Raw genomic sequence first — 21,518 nt, forward strand, 5'->3', positions numbered from 1 at the left:
AAGGCTACAGTAAGTTTTAGTACTAGTTGGTTGATGCCTTTTTTAAGTTTTAAACAAATTAAAGTTTACAAGTATGTATAGTCAATTGTTGCCTTATATTTTCTTTCAAAAAATAAAAAATCTATTTTTTCAAAATAAAAACCAATAAAGCAAGAATTTACCAAGAATATTATACTTAGACCTTATTCAATAATTTTATAATCTAATATTACTTTAAGTAAGTGCCTTTGAGGAAAAAGAATCAGTATCTACATTAACAAGAATAATGCTTGGCATATATCTAGGTGTACTGGGGGGTTAAGTTTGTATTTACTTTGGTAACTCTTACTTTGTATTTGTCTCCCTCATTTTTAGACTGCAAGAACTGCTTACTCATCTCTTGTGTTAAAATAGAAACTGGATTATCCACCTAAAATAAACAAAAAACAAAAGTTCACTTTTAAAAATTTCACTTTGATGCCTTAAAAATAAAGTGAAATATACATTATAATTGACTCAGGATATCATCAAAATGGCTAACAGACAGTTGCTGATGGTAACAACATCAGGGTAAAAATACAGAGAAAATGTCACAAATTTTTTAACACAGGGAAAAATGTTTCAAAATTTCATAATACCAAATAAAGAAAGAAAGAAAGAAAAAAAACCACTATAGTCAAAATTAAACATTTTTCCATAATAAGAGGATACAAGCTCAAGAACCCTCTGAGGTGCTGGTATTACAATGTTTTTACTTTCGTCTTTTTTTTTTTTTTTTTTTTTTGTGGTGCTACGGATTGAGCCCAGGGCCTTGCCCAAGCGAGGCAAGCACTCTACCAACTGAGCTATATATATATCCCTGGTTCTCATCTTTTTTTATAGATGACCATTCCTATGTCCCTGGGATCACAGCTGTCAAATATGTGGATGGTTCAATTTCTAGATCATATACTTCGAGTGATCAAGAGCCCATGTAGCTAGGGACTACCAAACCAGACAGAAGAGATACAGGACATTCCTACCACAACACAATGTTATTCTGGATAACTGTGATTAAACCAAACTGGGGAAGAGACACAAACTATTAATTGTTCTTTCCATTTGATGATAAGTTTTGGCGATCTTAATCTTGGGATAGGGAACAAAAGATAAAGAACTAGAATCAAACAGTGATGCCTGATTCCAGTCCAGGCTCTACCACCAATCACATCTAGACAACCTGAAGTACAAATTTACTTTCTCTGGCTCCCAGTTTCTAACCTGCAAACAAAAGGGTCTGAAGCAGAGGATCTCTAAAGACAATTTCAGTGCTAATATTATAATACCATGTGTGTCCCATTTTCAATTAAGTCCGCTAAAGTATCTCAGCCAAAAAGATTCAATCCTTCGTTCCTACAAACATGACCAATAACTTCAAAATACATACAAAAAATTTGTTCCTTCTAGAAAAAGAGTTTTTTTCCTCCTCAAAAATTAAGCAACTGAGTATAGGAAACAAAGGTGCTACTTTGATTATAGTTGAAAGCAAAAAAAATATTATAGCCTTATCAATTTTAAATTTCAGCATATACTAATTTGGATTAGATGCTCCTTACTGCTACACCAAAGTAAGATGTCATGCACTTAAAATAAATCATGTTGAATTAGCAAATTTTAAAGAACTTCACTAGCAACAGTTATAGTGTGTACTTCCTGTGTTTATATCACTCCTATTAGAACATTTTAGTTATCTATATAACACAAGTGAAACCTCACCAAAAACTACTAGTTGCATTAATTCAAAACACAAATTTAGCAATTACCTGGATATTAAAATGATCCAGAATTGCAATCAGTTCTTCTTTCCTAGTAGAAACCACAGTACCTAATTATGAGAAACATAAAATAATCATACTGCTTCTAGGGCAATACAGAAAAAAGTATAACTATCTATTAAATATAAATATTAATGACCTTTCATTGTATCATCAAGAAAAGTATCATTAAATATGTGTAAGTCTGAGTGAACTGGGGATAAAAGTCTAGTTATGACTCAGGAATACAAAAGAGGAAAATGTGCCCATGTGCAGTAAACTTTAAACTTTCATCTCTTTCTTTATGTCCTTTTCTACCTTAACTATTTCTTTCCATAGGCTATAGAAACTATAGAAATGAAAGGAGATCTGTAGTTGAGAACAAAATGGCACATTCTGTTTCTTTCTTTCTCTCTCTCTCTCTCTCTCTCTCTCTCTTTTGGCAGTGGGTGCATAGGGGGTATCAGGGATTGAATTCAGGGGCACTCAACCACTGAGCCACATCCCCAGCCCTATTTTATATTTTATTTAGAGACAGAGCCTCACTGAGTTGCTTAGTGCCTCCCTTTTGCTGAGGCTGTCTTTGAACTCGCAATCCTCCTGTCTTAGCCTCCAGAGCTGCAGGGATTATAGGTGTGCGCTACTGCACCTGGCCAATTTTTCTAATTTCAAACTGCCCAATTTTTCTAATCATGATCTTGCCACTAGAATGTCCTGTGATAAAATATGCATATAATACATGCATGTACCTATATGTGTGTATGTATGCAAACATACAAATCAACCACAGTGTAAGAGGTTTCAAGAGACTGGGAAGAAGTGTCCTTTCAATGTACTTATTTATTTACTAATATTTCATGTGGAAAAAAAGAAAAATCAAACCAAACCTGTTTCACTTTTTAGTTTATAGGATCGACTTCCATCCATGCTGATGTGTTGTTGTACAACTATGGAATCACCATACACATTTGCTCTATAGGCATCATCTCCTCTGTTCCTTAATGTTATTGTGATATCTGCTGAGCTAAAACAATGAAGATAAGTCACATAAAGATACAGTTCTATTACAATAGTAGGATACCAGATTTTCAAATATTTTCAACACCCCCCAAATAACAGCTAATTCACTGAAAACTACATCAACAGCTGATGACAGTGGTCTATAACAGAATGTTAAAAATATTGTGCCTGACAAAAAAGTTGAGAACAGAAGCTTGATAAAAAATAATTCATTATTGTATGCATAATAAAAATACCAAATTTGTGCAATCACTCTTAAGTATTGGTTGTTCCACACCTTGAATTTAGGCATTTTCCTATAAGGACCATGTAATCAAGTCATACACATAAGTTATTCATTTTTAACATTATACTGCCTACTATAAATTACATAATAAAGAATCATACCAACAGCTGCCTTTAAGAATGATAGATTAAGAATCATAGTACTTAAAGTAATAACAATTTCTAAAAGGATTATAATTAAGAGAGGCAATGATAATTTTTTAATTAGTTGGCAATGAGAAATTAAAATGTCTGATATCAAGAGACATAAACTGGGGAGAGTGGGAGTGGATAAATGGTGAAAGATTAATTAATGAATATTAGATTACAGTTAGGACATGAAACTCTGGTATGCTACTGCATGTGGCAGGAAAACTATAGATGACAAGGTACCATACATTTCAAAAAGCTAAAAGATTGTGAATCTTATGCTGGGGTGTGACTCCGTGGTAGAACACTCGCCTATACATGTGAGGCCTGGGTTTGATCCTCAGCACCACGTAAGAATAAATAAATAAAATAAAGGTATTGTGTCCAACTACAACTAAGCTTCATTATCATTAAAAAAAGAATCACTTTGAAAGAGTTATAATGCAGCCTAATACATGTGAATATTAAAAGTATAAATCTGCCTGGCAGCCTGTTATTGTTTTTAAAGTTTTTAACAAGTTTAAAGCATTTATAGCCACGAATATCTTAAGATACCATGGGGGGGGGGAATCAATCATTTGCCTGGGAAAAACTCATTAATGAACACTTAATAATTTGCTTATATACAAAAGCAGACAATATTTTCTCTGATTCATATGAACATCTGCCCAAATACTAAAGTCTTGATACAAAACCCTTTTAATTAGCAATTAAATGAAACCTTTAACAAACTTGTTTTCATGAATTTGCAAACATATTCCAAAACTTCCCATTTACAGGAAATGTAAGAAAAAATACTCAGGATGAGCTTCACTATAAACTACTGACATGACAGGAAGTGTCTGCTGCTCTCTTGCTTTCCCTTTCTCTTTAAAAGTTCCCCCCACAGAAAGAAAGGGCTTAGCATACCTATCATTCCACATCCCCTCCTGCATGGACTGAGCTAAATCTAGAACTCTGTACTAAGGGAGCAATCAGATTCTCTTCTCTTTCAAAATTCAACTTGAGAAGAATTGTTTAAATCCCAAAATAGCCTTTATTTTAGTTAACATCATACTAAAGACCACTATATAGCTTTAGTTATGTAAGACGCCAACATTAAGGAAAATGGGTGAAAAATATACAGAAAATTATTGTACTATCTTTGCAACACTTCTGTCTAAATTTTTTCAAAATAGTTTTTTAAAATTCAAATTTAGACATCAAGAGAGAGTGATTCCTTGGAGCTATAAAGTATGAGGACTCTGTAAGTACAGAAACCAATTTAGTACATTATTATTTCTCTTACGAGAAAACAAAGAACATAAAGATAAGATCTTTAGGAAATCACCTAGACAGGCTGACAGAAAGAACCACATACCCACAGATACTGGCAGTGAATCTCAGATGTAGAGAATACAATATTATCTCCCTCTCTCCCTCTCTCTCTCACACACACACATACACAAACAGAAACTCGTACACATGAAGACACAGTGACAAAACTAAACTGAAGAGGAAGAAAGCACTCACAAACTCCTCCAGAGACAATGAGAAAGAACAGTTACATACCCATGTGGGTCACAAGGAGAGAAGGAAGGAGGAGAGCACACAGAGAAGTACAGCCAGCAAAGAAAGAAGAGTGCGAGAGGTGCTGCAGAACAGACCCAAGGAAAGGAGAGGGAAACAGAGGCCCAGAGACAAAGATACACACAGAGACAACAAGACAAAAACAAAAGAGGCTGCGGTTCCTTAGACTGATTCCTCATGAGACCCAGCTATACTTTCTCCCTTCAGCTTCCCAGAAATATGTTCCTACATCTTTATGGTAAACATCCTTTACTAGAGCCACCTGAGTAAATTGTTAATAATTATATTATTTATTTATGTTTTAGCCAAATTACCTAATTTAAACAGAGTCAGGTCCAGTGACACATGCCTGTGATCTGAGACTCCGGAGGCTGAGTCAGGAGGAGTACAAGTTGGAGATCAGCCTCGGCAACTTAGCAGGATCTTGTTTCAAAATTAAAAGAACTGGGGATAGTTCCGGGTAAAGCTCTACGCGGGGTTCAATCCCCAGTACCAAAAAAAACAACAAACAAAACACACAAAAAGTGATATGTGTACACCTGTAATCCCAGCAGCCGGGGGTGGGGGGAGGCTGAGACAGAAGGATAGCAATTCAAAGTCAGCCTCAGCAAAAGCAAGGTGCAAATAAGCAACTCAGTGAGACCCTGTCTCTAAATAAAAAATACAAAATAGGGCTGGGGATGTGAGTCAATAGTTGCGTGCTCCTGAGTTCAATCCCCAGTACGGGGGGGGGGGCGGGAAGATATGTTCCTGAAAAACTATAACTAATGAGATTTTTATTTCCCGGATTGATTATACACAAACAAAAGAACCACTAACAGAAATAGGACAGAGGAATGGCCAATACCCTGAGATATGGAGAAAATAATTATTTTATTTCATTAATGACCATTACTACTAAGAATTAAGTTAATACATCTCATGAAAACATTTTCAAAATAACTACATATATTTGCTCTATCTACATCTCTCTTGATTAACAAACATCTATTTATTATGTTCATTCCTAGCTACTCCTTCCATTTGAAAGCTATTTTTAATATATTTGGAACTTTATGCTCCTACTCTTAAGTTTAATAAATACAAGAAAAGTTTTTTTTGAAAACTTAACTTTTATGAAATAAGCCTCCTAATAAATGCTCAAAAAAAATTCTGCACAAGGAAACAGGAAAAAGCAAGCTATCAGGGCAATAACTTTACTATCTCCCCCTTTGTGGACTTTGCTGAGGCTGAATTTGGGCCAAGAACTATACCCAATGTCTATAAATACAGGAGACTCCGAAGTAAAAATAGATACTATAAATGAAAGTTCTTCCAGAATGACAACATGTCACGAGCCATCCATGGGTTGAGTATGGGTCACTGGGCATTAAAGCCTAGTGGATAGAAACAACTGGTGTCTGGGAATGACCAGTGGACAGTTTTTCTGGTCAACTGCCCTGGGACAATGTAAATTTCTATCCTGCTCTGCCGTGGCCCACACAGCACCTGAGATGGGTGTGAACTGTTAAGATGCCAATCAACCTGCTGACTCCAAGACATCAAGAAGCAAGACTCCACCCTTGAAGCCTTATCCCTGCCTTTGATGTACCCCCATAAATAAACCACGAGAGCCATCTTTCCTTTGTCTAGTTCCAGCCCCCATGTGAACTAGATCTATCAGGGGCTCTGCTTTATGTAAATATATTTCTGACTATTTGTGTTTTGTTCTTCACTAATTAACTTAAACTTAATTAACGTAAGTTTCCAGGTGGCTTCTACCCTCCTTGGCAAGAAGAACCCCACAATGAGATGCTGGCCATTGCCCCCATTAACAACATAAGCAGTACCACAGTAAAAATTTGGTTTCTTTCTCAATTACATAAGAATCTGACTACCCAATGAGAGCCAGTAGCAGCATACTCCAATGGAAACAGCAACAAGACAAAGTTAATGTAAAAATATGATGCATCTGCTCTCTGGGTACTGAGTTCCTTACAATAAATTCCATATCCTTAACTAAGTAAATTAATAGCAAAAAAACAGAGCATGAGTTTTTGTCCCTCCATAACCATGGCATAGCTGATATCAAAAACATAACAACTGGTTCGAGACGGGGGAAGGAAGCAGTCCATCTCGGTTCTCCACACCGGTCAGACCACAGAGGAGGCCAGCAGCCACCATGTTGGAAAGCTGACGTCACCATACCTGTTTTCGACTGACCGCAGCTCATTCAGCCATAGAACAGGTAATTTCAGGCTGCAATTCGCCTGCGGCTTGCAGACAGATTGCTAGGGTTCAGTGCCTGGGTGCTTCTTAGAACCTGATCTTATCGGAGCAAACAACGAGCGCGGGGCGGCCGAGTTCCGGCTCCCGGAACCGTCCCGGAACCACCCTGGCCCAGGGCTGTGGACCCTGCTCCTATCAGAGCATACACCAAGCACTAAGCGGCCGAATTCCGGCTCCCGGAACTGAGCCCGCAGGGACTGCTTCTTGGAGCCTACACTTATAGGAGCTTACACCGAGCACGGAGCGGCCGAGTTCCGGCTCCCGGAACTTCCCTGGCCCGGGGCTAGGAGCCCGCGGAAACTCCTTCTAGGTCCGGGTCCTGCTGAGGGCCGGTCAGGACTCACTCGTTGCTTTGGTTGCCCGGCAAGGGGAACGAAATGCTGCCATTCGCATAGGATACCAACATGGCAGAGATCTGATGTCATCAGAAAGCGGCGGAGGAGAGAACTTCATCAATACCAGCGGTGACATAAGCAGTTGGTCTCCTGGTAGGGGGGGTGAGGCACAGTCACCCGAGTCTCCTCAATTTGTCATCGAGCCAGAGGGGAGGAGCCAGGCCGCCGCCAGCGTCCCGGAGCAGGCCCAGCGGCTCGCCAGCGTGGTGACCGCGTGACCCCAATTGGAGAGGGGGCGGAGCGGAGCCGCCACCCGCACCCGCAAGGTGGGCAGACCCGCAACCCAGTGGTACATGGGCGTGGTAGGAGGGGCAGGGCAGAGCCGCCGTTCGCGCTTGCAAGGTAAACAGACCTGTGACAGCCTGGCGGGTCAGGCCAAGTGGCCTGCCAGTGTGGTACACACGTCACCCCAACTGGAGTAGGGGCAGAGCAGATCCTTCTCCCACGCCCGGATCAGGCCCTGCCGGTGTGGTGGTCACGTGACCCCAACTGCAGTGGGGGCGGAGCGGAACCGCCACCCGTGCCCGCAGGGTGAGCAGACCTGTGACCAACCTGCAGATCAGGCCCAGGGGTCCGCAGGCATGGTAGGAGGGGCAGGGCAGATCCGCCGCCCGCGCCTCCAAGGTAGGCAGACCTGCGACAGACCGGCGGATCAGGCCCAGGAGCCTGCTGGTGTGGTACACACACCACCCTAATTGGAGTAGGGGCAGAGCAGAGCCTCCACCTGTGCCCGAAAGGTGGGCAGATCTGCGATCGACCAGCAGGACAGGCCCAGTGGCCTGCCGGTACGACAGACACGTCACCCCATTTGGAGCAGGGGCAGAGTAGAGCCGCCGCCCGCGCCTGCAGGGTAGGCAAACCTGCAACCGACCGGCGGATCAGGCCCGGTGGCCTGCCGGCGTGGTACACTTGTCACCACAATTGGAGTAGCGGCAGAACAGAGCCGCCGCCAGCGCCCAGAACAGGCCCAGTGACCTGCCGGCGTGGTAGCCACGACACCCCAATTGGAATAAGGAGAGAGCAGAGCCGCCGCCCGCACCTGCAGGAAAGATACGCAAGCAGTATGAAAAGACAAGGAAAGAAAGGACCACAAGCAATGCAGGTCAACGCAACTTTAGAAGAGGTAACAGCTGCAGCAGATGGAATGTCAGATAAAGAATTCAGGATATACATGCTTCAGATGATCTGGAGTATCAAGGAAGACATTAAACAGCAAAATTAGACAATGAAAGATCACTTCCACAATGAATTACGCAAACAAATCCAGGAAGCAAAGGATCAACTATACAGGGAGATAGAGGTTATAAAAAACAAACAAACAGAAATCCTAGAAATGCAGGAAGCAATAAACCAACTTAAAAACTCAATGGAGAATACTACCAGCAGAGTAGAACACTTAGAAGATAGAACATCAGACAATGAAGACAAAGTATTTCAACTGGAAAAGAACATAGACAGCTCAGCAAGACTGTTAAGAAACCATGAGCAGAACATCCAAGAAATATGGGATAACATTAAGAGACCAAACTTAAGAGTCATTGGGATACAGGAAGGTACAGAGCTCCAAACCAAAGGAATGAGCAGTCTATTCAATGAAATAATACGAGAAAACTTCCCAGACTTGAAGAATGAGACAGAATCCCAAATCCTAGAAGCCTACAGGACGCCGAATGTGCAAAATCATAAGAGATCCACACCTAGACACATTATAATGAAGATGCCCAACATACAGAATAAGGAGAGAATTTTAAAAGCTACAAGAGAAAGGAAGCAGATTACATTTAGGGGTAAGCCAATCAGGATAACAGCTGATCTTTCAACACAGACTCTGAAAGCTAGAAGATCCTGGAATAACATATTTCAAACACTGAAAGAAAATGGGTTCCAACCAAGAATTGTGTATCCAGCAAAATTAAGCTTCAGGATGGAAGATGAAATTAAAACCTTCCACGATAAACAAAAGTTTAAAGAATTCGCAGCTAGAAAACCATCTCTTCAAAACATCCTCGCCAAAGCATTACAGGAAGAGGAAATGGAAAATAACAATGAAAACCAACAGTGGAAGGTAGGACAGTAAAGGGGGGGGAATAATCAAAGAGGAAAACAAACCATGTTTAGTAACATAAATAAACAAATATGGCTGGAACAACAACCCATATCTCAATAATAACCCTAAATGTTAATGGCTTAAAATCACCAATTAAGAGACACAGGCTAGTAGAATGGATCACAAAACAAGACCCAACAATATGCTGCCTACAGGAGACGCATTTGATAGGAAAAGATATACATAGGCTGAAGGTGAAAGGTTGGGAAAAATCATATCACTCATATGGACTTCGGAAACAAGCAGGAGTGTCCATACTCATATCAAATAAAATAGATTTCAAGCCAAAGTTAATCAAAAGGGATAAAGAGGGACACTACATACTGCTTAAGGGAACCATACACCAACAAGACATAACAATCATAAATATTTATGCCCCAAACAATGGTGCAGCTATGTTCGTCAAACAAACTCTTCTCAAGTTCAAGAGTCTAACAGACCACCATACCATTATCATGGGAGACTTCAACACACCTCTCTCGCCACTGGACAGATCTTCCAAACAAAAGTTGAATAAGTAAACTATAGAACTCAATAACACTATTAATAACCTAGACCTAATTGACATATATACAGTATACCACCCAACATCAAGCAGTTACACTTTTTTCTCAGCAGCACATGGATCCTTCTCAAAAACAGATCATATATTACGTCACAGGGCAACTCTTAGACAATATAAAGGAGTAGAGATAATACCATGCATCTTATCTGATCATAATGGAATGAAACTGAAAATCAACGATAAAAGAAGGAAGGAAAAAGCATACATCACTTGGAGAATGAACAATAGGTTACTGAATGATCAATGGGTTATAGAAGACATCAAGGAGGAAATTAAAAAATTCTTAGAGATAAATGAAAACACAGACACAACATATCGGAATCTATGGGACACATTGAAAGCAGTTCTAAGAGGAAAATTCATTGCTTGGAGTTCAAGCCTTAAAAAAAGAAAAAACCAACAAATAAATGATCTCATACTTCATCTCAAAATTCTTGAAAAAGAAGAGCAAAACAACAGCAAAAGAAGTAGAAGGCAAGAAATAATGAAAATCAGAGCTGAAATTAATGAAATCGAAACAAAAGAAACAATTGAAAAAATTGACAAAACTAAAAGTTGGTTCTTTGAAAAAATAAACAAAATCGACAGACCCTTATCGATGCTAGCGAAGAGAAGAAGAGAGAGAACTCAAATTACTAGCATACGGGATGAAAAAGGCAATATCACAACAGACACTTCAGAAATACAGAAGATAATCAAAAACTATTTTGAATCCTTATACTCCAATAAATTAGAAGATAGTGAAGGCATAGATAAATTTCTTAAGTCATATGATCTGCCCAGATTGAGTCAGGAGGATATAGAAAACCTAAACACACCAATATCAATTGAGGAAATAGAAGAAACCATAAAAAGACTATCAACTAAGAAAAGCCCAGGACCGGATGGGTATACAGCAGAATTTTACAAAACCTTTAAAGAAGAACTAATACCAATACTTTTCAAGCTACTTCAGGAAATAGAAAAGGAGGGAGAACTTCCAAATTCATTCTATGAGGCCAACATCACCCTGATACCTAAACCAGACAAAGACACTTCAAAAAAAGAAAACTACAGACCAATATCTCTAATGAACCTAGATGCAAAAATCCTCAAAATAAAATTCTGGTGAATCGGATACAAGAACATATCAAAAAAATTGTACACCATGATCAAGTAGGATTCATCCCTGGGATGCAAGGCTGGTTCAATATACGGAAATCAATAAATGTTATTCACCACATCAATAGACTTAAAAATAAGAACCATATGATCATCTCGATAGATGCGGAAAAAGCATTCGACAAAGTACAGCATCCCTTTATGTTCAAAACTCTAGAAAAACTAGGGATAACAGGAACATACCTCAATATTGTAAAAGCAATCTATGCTAAGCCTCAGGCTAGCATCATTCTCAATGGAGAAAAACTGAAGGCATTCCCTCTAAAATCTGGAACAAGACAGGGATGCCCTCTCTCTCCACTTCTCTTCAACATAGTTCTCGAAACACTGGCCAGAGCAATTAGACAGACGAAAGAAATTAAAGGCATAAAAATAGGAAAAGAAGAACTTAAATTATCACTATTTGCAGATGATATGATTCTATACCTAGCAGACCCAAAAGGCTCTACAAAGAAACTATTAGAGCTAATAAATGAATTCAGCAAAGTGGCAGGATATAAAATCAACACGCATAAATCAAAGGCATTCCTGTATATCAGCGACAAATCCTCTGAAATGGAAGTGAGGACAACCACTCCATTCACAATATCTTCAAAAAAAATAAAATACTTGGGAATCAACCTAACAAAAGAGGTGAAAGACTTATACAATGAAAACTACAGAACCCTAAAGAGAGAAATAGAAGAAGATCTTAGAAGATGGAAAAATATACCCTGTTCATGGATAGGCAGAACTAACATCATCAAAATGGCGATATTACCAAAAGTTCTCTATAGGTTTAATGCAATGCCAATCAAAATCCCAACGGCATTTCTTGTAGAAATAGAGAAAGCAATCATGAAATTCATATGGAAAAATAAAAGACCCAGAATAGCAAAAACAATGCTAAGCAGGAAGTGTGAATCAGGCGGTATAGCGATACCAGACTTCAAACTATACTACAGAGCAATAGTAACAAAAACAGCATGGTACTGGTACCAAAACAGGCGGGTGGACCAATGGTACAGAATAGAGGACACAGAAACCAATCCACAAAACTACAACTATCTTATATTTGATAAAAGGGCTAAAAGCATGCAATGGAGGAAGGATAGCATCTTCAACAAATGGTGCTGGGAAAACTGGAAATCCATATGCAACAAAATGAAACTGAATCCCTTTCTCTCGCCATGCACAAAAGTTAATTCAAAATGGATCAAGGAGCTTGATATCAAATCAGAGACGCGCCGTCTGATAGAAGAAAAAGTTGGCTACGATCTACAGTCGGTGGGGTCGGGCTCCAAATTCCTCAATAGGACACCCATAGCACAAAAGTTAATAACTAGAATCAACAAATGGGACTTACTCAAACTAAAAAGTTTTTTCTCAGCAAAAGAAACAATAAGAGAGGTAAATAGGGAGCCTACACCCTGGGAACAAATCTTTACTCCTCACACTTCAGATAGAGCCCTAATATCCAGAGTATACAAAGAACTCAAAAAATTAGACAATAAGAGAACAAACAACCCAATCAACAAATGGGCCAAGGACCTGAACAGACACTTCTCAGAGGAGGACATACAGTCAATCAACAAGTACATGAAAAAATGCTCACCATCTCTAGCTGTCAGAGAAATGCAAATCAAAACCACCCTAAGATACCATCTCACTCCAGTAAGATTGGCAGCCATTAGGAAGTCAAACAACAACAAGTGCTGGCGAGGATGTGGGGAAAAGGGTACACTTCTTCATTGCTGGTGGGACTGCAAATTGGTGCAGCCAATTTGGAAAGCAGTATGGAGATTTCTTGGAAAGCTGGGAATGGAGCCACCATTTGACCCAGCTATTCCCCTTCTCGGTCTATTCCCTAAAGACCTAAAAAGAGCATGCTACAGGGACACTGCTACATCGATGTTCATAGCAGCACAGTTCACAATAGCAAGACTGTGGAACCAACCTAGATGCCCTTCAATAGATGAATGGATAAAAAAAATGTGGCATTTATACACAATGGAGTATTACTCTGCATTAAAAAATGACAAAATCATAGAATTTACAGGGAAATGGATGGCATTAGAGCAGATTATGCTAAGTGAAGCTAGCCAATCCCTAAAAAACAAATGCCAAATGTCTTCTTTGATATAAGGAGAGTAACTAAGATCAGAGTAGGGACGAAGAGCAGGAGAAGATTAACATTTAACAGGGATGAGAGGTGGGAGGGAAAGGGAGAGAGAAGGGAAATTGCATGGTAATGGAAGGAGACCCTCAGGGTTATACAGTGGAGGAGGTAGAGAGAGAGGAGGGGAGGGGAGGGGAGAGGTGGGGAGGGGGGAGGGTGGAGGATGGGAAAGGCAGCGGAGCACAACAGACACTAGTATGGCAATATGTAAATCAATGGATGTGTAACTGATGTGATTCTGCAATCTGTGTATGGGGTGAAGGTGGGAGTTCATAACCCACTTGAATCAAAGTGTGGAATATGATATGTCAAGAAATTTGTAATGTTTTGAACAACCCACAATAAAAAATTAAAAAAAAAAGAAAAAAAAACATAACAACTGCAAATATCCCAGGGCTAGTGAAGCTAGTATTAGAAAGGCTGAGAGTGGAAAGAAGGAACTGAACATATTCAAGCAAGTGACTTAAGGCCTTGTTACACATAGAGACATTTTCATGTGACAAAGTACATTAGGAGAATTCATTCACTGACCCCAAACCACTGCAAAAGGTTGGTGGACAATCAGAGGACTGAATTCCAGGAAGTGTCTCTAAGCAGAATTCTCTGGCATCTCCTAACCATGTTAACCAAGTATCTCCTAGAAGAATTAAAATACCCATGAAAAGGGAGCCTACAGCCTGGAAGGGGCACAGTGTTTGAGATGGAGGGAGAGTCTTCAGGACAACCTCAAGCTTGTGCCAGACTGACAAGCTCCAGGCAACACGGACAGCTGCAGAGGCTCTAGATGTGGAACACAGAAATATGCACAGAGTTGAGAATCTCAATTAGTCCATTCTCCAAAACAGTGATGACAGAATCAGAGTCTATTAAGCAAAGGAACTTTTACAGATACCAAACATTTCAAAGAAAGGATGATTAAAAAGAACAGAAATGGGTTTGGAAAAGCTCTGCTTTTAGTTCCATTTTAAGATAAAGTCAGTAAAAAGAAGACTAAGCTCAGGTTAAAGATTTTTTGCTGTTATTAAGTCTGTTTTCAAATATTAATGTTCCCCACTACAGGCAGTCATGTCCTTTAAAGCCAATAATTTGTGTAAGCTAGTTTATGTATTTTTTAAAATAGTATTCAGGACAGCTCTCAGTAAGAAGTTTCTGCTTTAATCCAAGTACTTACCAAAGGAAAAACTAAAATCTGAAGTATTTGAGACATAAAACATTGAACGATACATAAAAACATCATTTCTTCCTGAAACTTTTATTTAAAAGAGTCACCTATTATCTGGCTAAGTAAATGAGGTGACTGGACACCTAAGAAACCAAGTTAAGTATAATTAAAGAGTTGGGACCATTTACTTAAAAGGGTTAAAAAATAATGAATTTTTTACTTCAGACATGATTTTATTTAGAGGGAGGAGGAAATCAGAAGACTTTATTGGGCTGGGACCCAAATAAGGTAAGTGGAAATGGAAGAAACTATATTAGAGAATTGACATCAAATAGTTCTCTTCAAGGCCACATAACATGGGAAATGATTTTTTTGTATATCTTTTATTCTCTTTCATCAATTTGGAATCCTAGCTTAAAGTTAAGATTCCTCTAAGGCTTTTGAGCATACAAAAGCTGGCAATCCAGATTCATATCCTATACTCATTTTATTTTTGAGTAATAAAATAAGAATTTAAATCCATACCAACAACAAAGAGAAGGAAAATCTAATACAGGACAAAAAGATATCAGTGTTAATTATCAAAGCTTCCAAAGTTCTGGGTATCGAGTGCATGAGAGAAAAATGAAGAGCCTCAGGCTAGACGAGAACATAACAGTTTGGGACATTTTAACTGTTATGAGAAATAAGAATTCCCTCAGAGATTTCTGGGGTAGTATGAAAGAGAATAAAGAGATCACCCTGGAGAGACAGCTGCTAGTGGCAAAAGGCAACAAGTGCATAATGATACAAACCTGACATAATATATGGTTATATACTACAAGGGTAATACATGACAAAAAGTAATATGAACATAAAACAAAAAGACAGTCATTACTGTGATATGACCACTGTGTATGGGTCTGGACAAATCTACAAAGAGACTTATGGTGATTAATGTCCTCAAATCAAACTCACTGGACAAAGGAAATAAAAGCAGAATCAGAGTAGAATACTTCCCAGAAAGTCTTAAAAAGCTAGATAGAAACTTCGTGCAGAAACACTTGACCAGTCACTGACTTTGCTCTCACCCCTATCATATTAACATGGCCTTGCTGATGCTGGGGGTTGGCTCTATAGCCAGGAAGGTGTAATGTTTATAAATATCCCTTTATTAGCAGAATACATAGATCTATCATTGCTACTGCTTCCAAAGAGGTAACAGAAGCATGACTGTAGGAGGACAGGCAAATGGCAGGAAGTTACACAAACTATCTGAAACCTGAAGACAACAGGCAACAGTGGGCCACGTTGGCAAAAGGGGAAGAGAAAGGAATGAAGATATGGAACCTCTGTTCCCATTCTGGGAAGGCACTTTATGCCCATCCATGTCTACATGAACTGGGAATCAAAAGCAGCTCTTTCTTACTGAAGGAATGAAAACACAAAGAAAACAAACACTTACTTCTGTCCATCTTTCACAAATCCTTTTAAAGAGGATCCTCTATTAGTAGCGACTGCTTTTCCACCAAGACCAACTATAAGAGCTGTGAGTACCGCACTCTTTCCACCTAAAGAAACAGGTGTTGAAGAAATCACATTCATTAAAAGTTGACTTCTACAAATTGATACAAGACTACAAAATGAATTAGTCTCATTCAGAAATGTTATAATTCAATCTTAATTTTCTTCCAGTATCAAAGCAGCAAACTTTAAAAAGATTTGTAAAAATCATGAAATATTTAGCTGCTACTATTAAGAAAAACTTAGTTTATTTCAGGAATTAAGTTTCTGTCACTAATAAGGAAGCACAAAGAATAACTATGATACCTTTCCAATCTGAAACTCACTATATTGTCTTGGCTCATCAGCCCTGTACATGAACTTATCCCTCTACTTAAATAAATATGCTTTATGTAACTTTAACTACATTTTAAGTAAAATTATTGCTTTTTCCACAAATTCTCAGACATCAAAACTATTTTAACATCTTTCAAATATAAGTTCCATATGTACAGGAATTGTCTCTTTCATTCAATGTTGTACCCTCAGGGGGCTGGGGATGTGGCTCAAGCGGTAGCCACGCTCGCCTGGAATGCGTGCATCCCGGGTTCGATCCTCAGCACCGCATACAAACAAAGATGTTGTGTCTGCCGAAAACTTAAATGTAAATAAAATTTAAAAAATAAAAAAAATGTTGTACCCTCAGTTTCAGCACAAAATAGATTACCCACAAATCTGTTGAATGAATGAATGAATGGACTTATTAAATAGGAAAAAAAAACCTAGCAAAACCATAAAGATGTTTTTATATAACATTTTGATATTATTCCCAACTTGAATATTCATTTTCTAGCTTTCTGAAAAGTCTTACTTCTATCCTAACAGATACAAAATATCAAAAGCTCCAATTTCAAAATCTCTAAAAATTACTCAGAATATGGCAATCTTTTCTGAACTCCATGATCAACAAAGCTATACCCAAAATTAGCCAACATATATACCAATGATTAATCTAATTTACTTCCTGGAATGACTTTTAAGTTCCTATTCTAACTCTCTCTTGCTTCCTTTTCTCTTATTACCAAATGTACTACCTCTACCACTTGCATTATTTCACCTTTCTATTATGTTTAATAAAATAATTGTTCCAAAGGTTAAAAAAAAAAAAAAAAAAAAAAAAAAAAAACACCTAAGTGCAGAACCCAGGAATCTTTATTTCTTGTCTCATGTGATCTCTGTAGCACTGCTCCCTTTCTCTGCCCATGCCCTCTTCCTAAAAACCACTGACTTCGGGCTGGGGCGGTGGCTCAGTGGTAGAGCGCTCACCTAGCATGCATGAGGAACTGGGTTCGATCCTCAGCACCACATAAAAGTAAAAAAATAAATAAATATATTGTGCCCACCTATAACTAAAAAATAAACATTAAAAAAAAACCTAAAAACTAAAAACCAGTGACTTCTTGACTAACTGGAGAAGAGAGAAAAAAGAACAAAACAGACATTGGAGCTACACATGTCATCTCCTATGCCAGCCAGCACTGTCCCCAGGTTGTAGACTATGGCATGCCTCCTCTCCTTACGCACTATTTTGGTGGAGCTATCAACACCTGGCACCTTGCTGGCCTAACACAAGAGCTGCCAAAGTAAGTGGTCTTTCTGTCTCCTATGTTTCCCCATTTCTAATCTATCCTCCACAATGTGGCCAGTTTGTCTCAAAATTCGTGGCTGTGTCATTCCTTTACTCAAAGTTTAACTGGCTCTAACATCTGAAAAACTCCAAAATCTTAATTGTGACATTCAAGATCCTTTTTAGCATACTCTACATGTCAGAACCAGCTTTTGATACTCACTATACATACCACCATATAAGGTTATTCACCATTCCCCATACACATCTTAGCTATTCCTCCAAACATCTGAGGATGAGCAATCTTTGCCTGGAACATTTCTTCTTCCCAAATGAGACATAAAGAATCTATAATTTTCATTCAAGAACCAGCACATACATATACCACTGCCACATAAAAGTTTTCATTGGTTACAAAAGTAAGAATTATTTTTTCATGTTTAGATTCCCAAAGCACTTCTTTATGCTCTTATAATATTTAGACAAGGTAAGATACAAGGCTGCCTCAATTTCATTGAGGATAGCTTGTCCACTCTTCTATGGTGCTGATTTCAAGGTAAAGAGATTTTTAAAATATGCAGGAAACTGTTGGGTGCAGTGGCCCACATGCATTAAATCCCAGCTACTCAGGAGACTGAAGTAGGAGGATCCCTTAAACCCAGGAGTTCCAAACAGGCCTGGACATAGTGAGAGACTCATCTCAGGAAAAAAAAAGAAATATTTAGTCCTACTGCTTAAATAATGTATTTAAAATTAACTCAATATATTCTTAAAGTGTAGAATGACAGTATCTACTAAGAATATTCATAACCACAAGTTAAAGACCCATAAACAAATATTTATCAGTAGTAAGAGTTATCAGTTTCAAAAAGTGAATGCATTCTCAAAGTACTATTCAGTCAAAAGAGGAGGGTAAAAGCACTTACTTCCATTGTTGCCAACAACAAAGTTGACATTAGAACCAAATTTAAAGGGTCCAAGCATTGAATGGCACATGAAGTTTCTTAGATGAATACTCTCAATTATTCCAACTTCTGCTGCAGTCTATTAATTTAAAAAGGGGGGAAAAAAGTCTAATTCACTCATTATAATCATTCAAACTTTTGTTGAAAGACCAGCAGTATTATCAATGAAAAAAGCTAGTAGAAGTGAATAATGGTAATGTCAATAAAAAAAGACGAAATTAAATGTGAATCTTTTGAGCCACCATTAATTATAGAATTTTTAAAGAATATAATAATTTTATCACAAAGTTAATATTGTCATATTTATTTATTTGGTCAGATAAATTTTGTTGGTGGGGGGAATCTGTTCAACACATTGTTTTTATTTTATGGTTCATACAGCTGGCATTAAGTCTCTAAGAACTTTACGTTGTCCATATCCCAAAGAGTTCTCCCACAGTTTATTTCTAAAAATTTTATAGTTTCATGTTTGTATTTACATCTACTACCCTCTGATGCTAATTTTTATCAATGTACAACTGCTACAGTACAGTTGTTACTGTACCTTCCCTTCCATCGAACTGCTTTTGCATCTTTATGTAAAATAAATTCACCATGATTTGCATTGGTCTATTTCTCTGTTTAGAATAGATCCTCTTCTGTTCCAATGATTAATGTGTCTTTCCCAATACCAACACCACATGATCTTAAGCTACATAGTGTCTTGAGAGTGAGCAGACTGATCATTCCACTTCATTCTTTTTCAAAATCATTTCTCTAGTTCCTTTGACCTTTCACATAAAACTTAAAAAATAAACTTGTCTACATCTACAAAAACCCTTGTTGGGATTTTGATAGGAACTGCATTAAACTTGTATATAATTTTGGGAAAGAACTGATATTTGTCTATATTGAGCCTTCCAACCTATAAATATGTCTGTTTACTTAAATCTTTGATTTCATCAGCACTGCATAGTTTTTGTCACTTAAGTCCTATACATATTATATTTGCTGTTACGGTTTGGATGTGAGGCGTCCCCCAAAAGCTCACATGAGTCAATGAGAGAGGGGAAAGGATTGGGTTGTGAGAGCCTTAACCTAACCAGTGGAATAATCCCCTGATGGGATTAATTGAGTGGTGAGTGGTAATTGAAGGTGGGTAGCGTGTGACTGGAGGAGGTAGAACATTGGAGGCATAGCTTTGGGGTATATAACTATATCTGGCAAGTAGAGATCTCTCTCTCTCTCCTTACTGATCATCATGTGAGCTGCTTCCCTCTGCCACATTCTTCTGCCATGATGTCCTGCTTCACCTTAAGTCCTGAGGAATGGAGCCTAGTGTCTGTGGATTGAGACCTCTGAAACTCTGAACCCCCAAATAAATTTTTCCCCCTCTATAATTGTTCTGGTTGACTCTTTTAGTCTCAGTGGTGAAAAAGATGACTAAAACATTAGCTTTAGACCCACATATTCATTATTAAAGACAATTTTTAGAGCAGTTCTAGAAACACAGTAAAACTGAGAGAAAGATACAGCGATTTCCCACATGTCCCTTCCCCTGGACATGCATAGCTTCCCCCATTATCAACATTTTCCACTCCATCGGTACATTTGTTACAGTTAATAAACCTACACTCACAAATCTCGATCACTCCATTTCATAGTTTACATCAGGGTTCATTCTTGGTGTTGTATATTCTTTGAGTTTGGAAACATTATATGTACTGACAATTATAGTATCATAGAAGTGTTTTCCCTGCTCTAAATATCCTCTGTGCTCTCATCCTTCTCTTAACCCCCAGCAACCACATACCTTTTGTTCTGCCTTTTCCAGAATGGAAAGTTAATCATATAGTATGCAGCCTTGCCAGATTGGCTTCTTTTAAGTTGAAATATGCATTTTCATTTCCTCCATGTCTTTTCTTGGCTTGATTGCTCATTTGTTTTTAGTGTTAAAAATTACTCAACCACCTGAATGTAGTATGGCTTACTGATCCACTCATCTTCTGAAGGCCATCTTCTTTACTTCCACGTTTTGGCAATTATCAATAAATTTTCTACAAAAAACTGTGAGCATGTTTTTGTGTGGATATCAGTTTTCAACTCCTCTGGGTAAATACTAGGGTGTATGATAACTGGATTGTATAATAAAGGCATATTTATTTTGTAAAAACTGCCAAACTGTTTTCCAAAGTGGCTCTACTATTTTGCATTCCCAAGCAATGAAGGAAAGCTCCTGTTGCTCTTATGTTCTTGTCAGCATTTGGGGCGGTGGTAGTAGTCCAAATTTTCATCATTCCAAAATGTATACATTGGTACCTCATTTTAATTTGCATTTCCCCAAAAGATTTCTTTTTTCTTTTTAAGTGACTTCAAATGATATTGTATTTTGAATTTCAATAACCATGTATTCAATGCTACTATATATAAAAATACAATTTTTGAAAATATGCACCTTCTAATTTTGTTGAATGAGCTTATTAGTTCTAATCTCTTTTTTTTCTTTTTGTAAATTCCTTGAGATTATCTATGTAGACAGTCATAGGGACAGTGTTATTTATATTATTTTTCTCCTCTCCAACTTCCATATCTTGTTTCCTTTTCTTGCTTTATCAGGCACTGTATAAATCTCCCAGCACAATGTTGAATAAAAGTGATGAAAACAGATACTCTTTTTTTCTCTTAAATATGTACTCTTTTTTTTTAACCTTTATTTATTTGAACCCAGTGCCTCATACATGCCAGGCAAGTGCCCTACCACTAAGCTACAACCCCTAACCCTGATACTCCTGTTTTACTGCTGATCTTCAGCATTCAATGTTTCACCAATAAGTATGTTGTTAGCTGCAACTTTTTCTCTCATGACTACTTATG

The 21,518-nt window shown here is 38.1% G+C and overlaps 1 protein-coding gene across 1 annotated transcript in view; it reads right to left on the reverse strand.

Moving 5' to 3' along the window:
* Smc6 (structural maintenance of chromosomes 6) overlaps nt 1-21,518 on the reverse strand; it is a 77,794-nt gene that overhangs the window by 46,889 nt on the left and 9,387 nt on the right. The window contains exons 3-7 of the mRNA XM_046441302.2: nt 18,627-18,744; nt 16,036-16,141; nt 2,660-2,796; nt 1,782-1,843; nt 329-409 (exon numbers count right to left, since the gene is read on the reverse strand). Coding sequence (XP_046297258.1) covers nt 329-409; nt 1,782-1,843; nt 2,660-2,796; nt 16,036-16,141; nt 18,627-18,744 — 504 coding nt within the window. The remainder of the gene's footprint in view (nt 1-328; nt 410-1,781; nt 1,844-2,659; nt 2,797-16,035; nt 16,142-18,626; nt 18,745-21,518) is intronic.

Source organism: Marmota monax, unplaced genomic scaffold, assembly GCF_021218885.2.
Source record: "Marmota monax isolate L192 unplaced genomic scaffold, Marmota_monax_Labrador192_F-V1.1 WCK01_AAM20220418_F8-fsc00010, whole genome shotgun sequence".
Lineage (NCBI taxonomy): Eukaryota > Metazoa > Chordata > Mammalia > Rodentia > Sciuridae > Marmota > Marmota monax.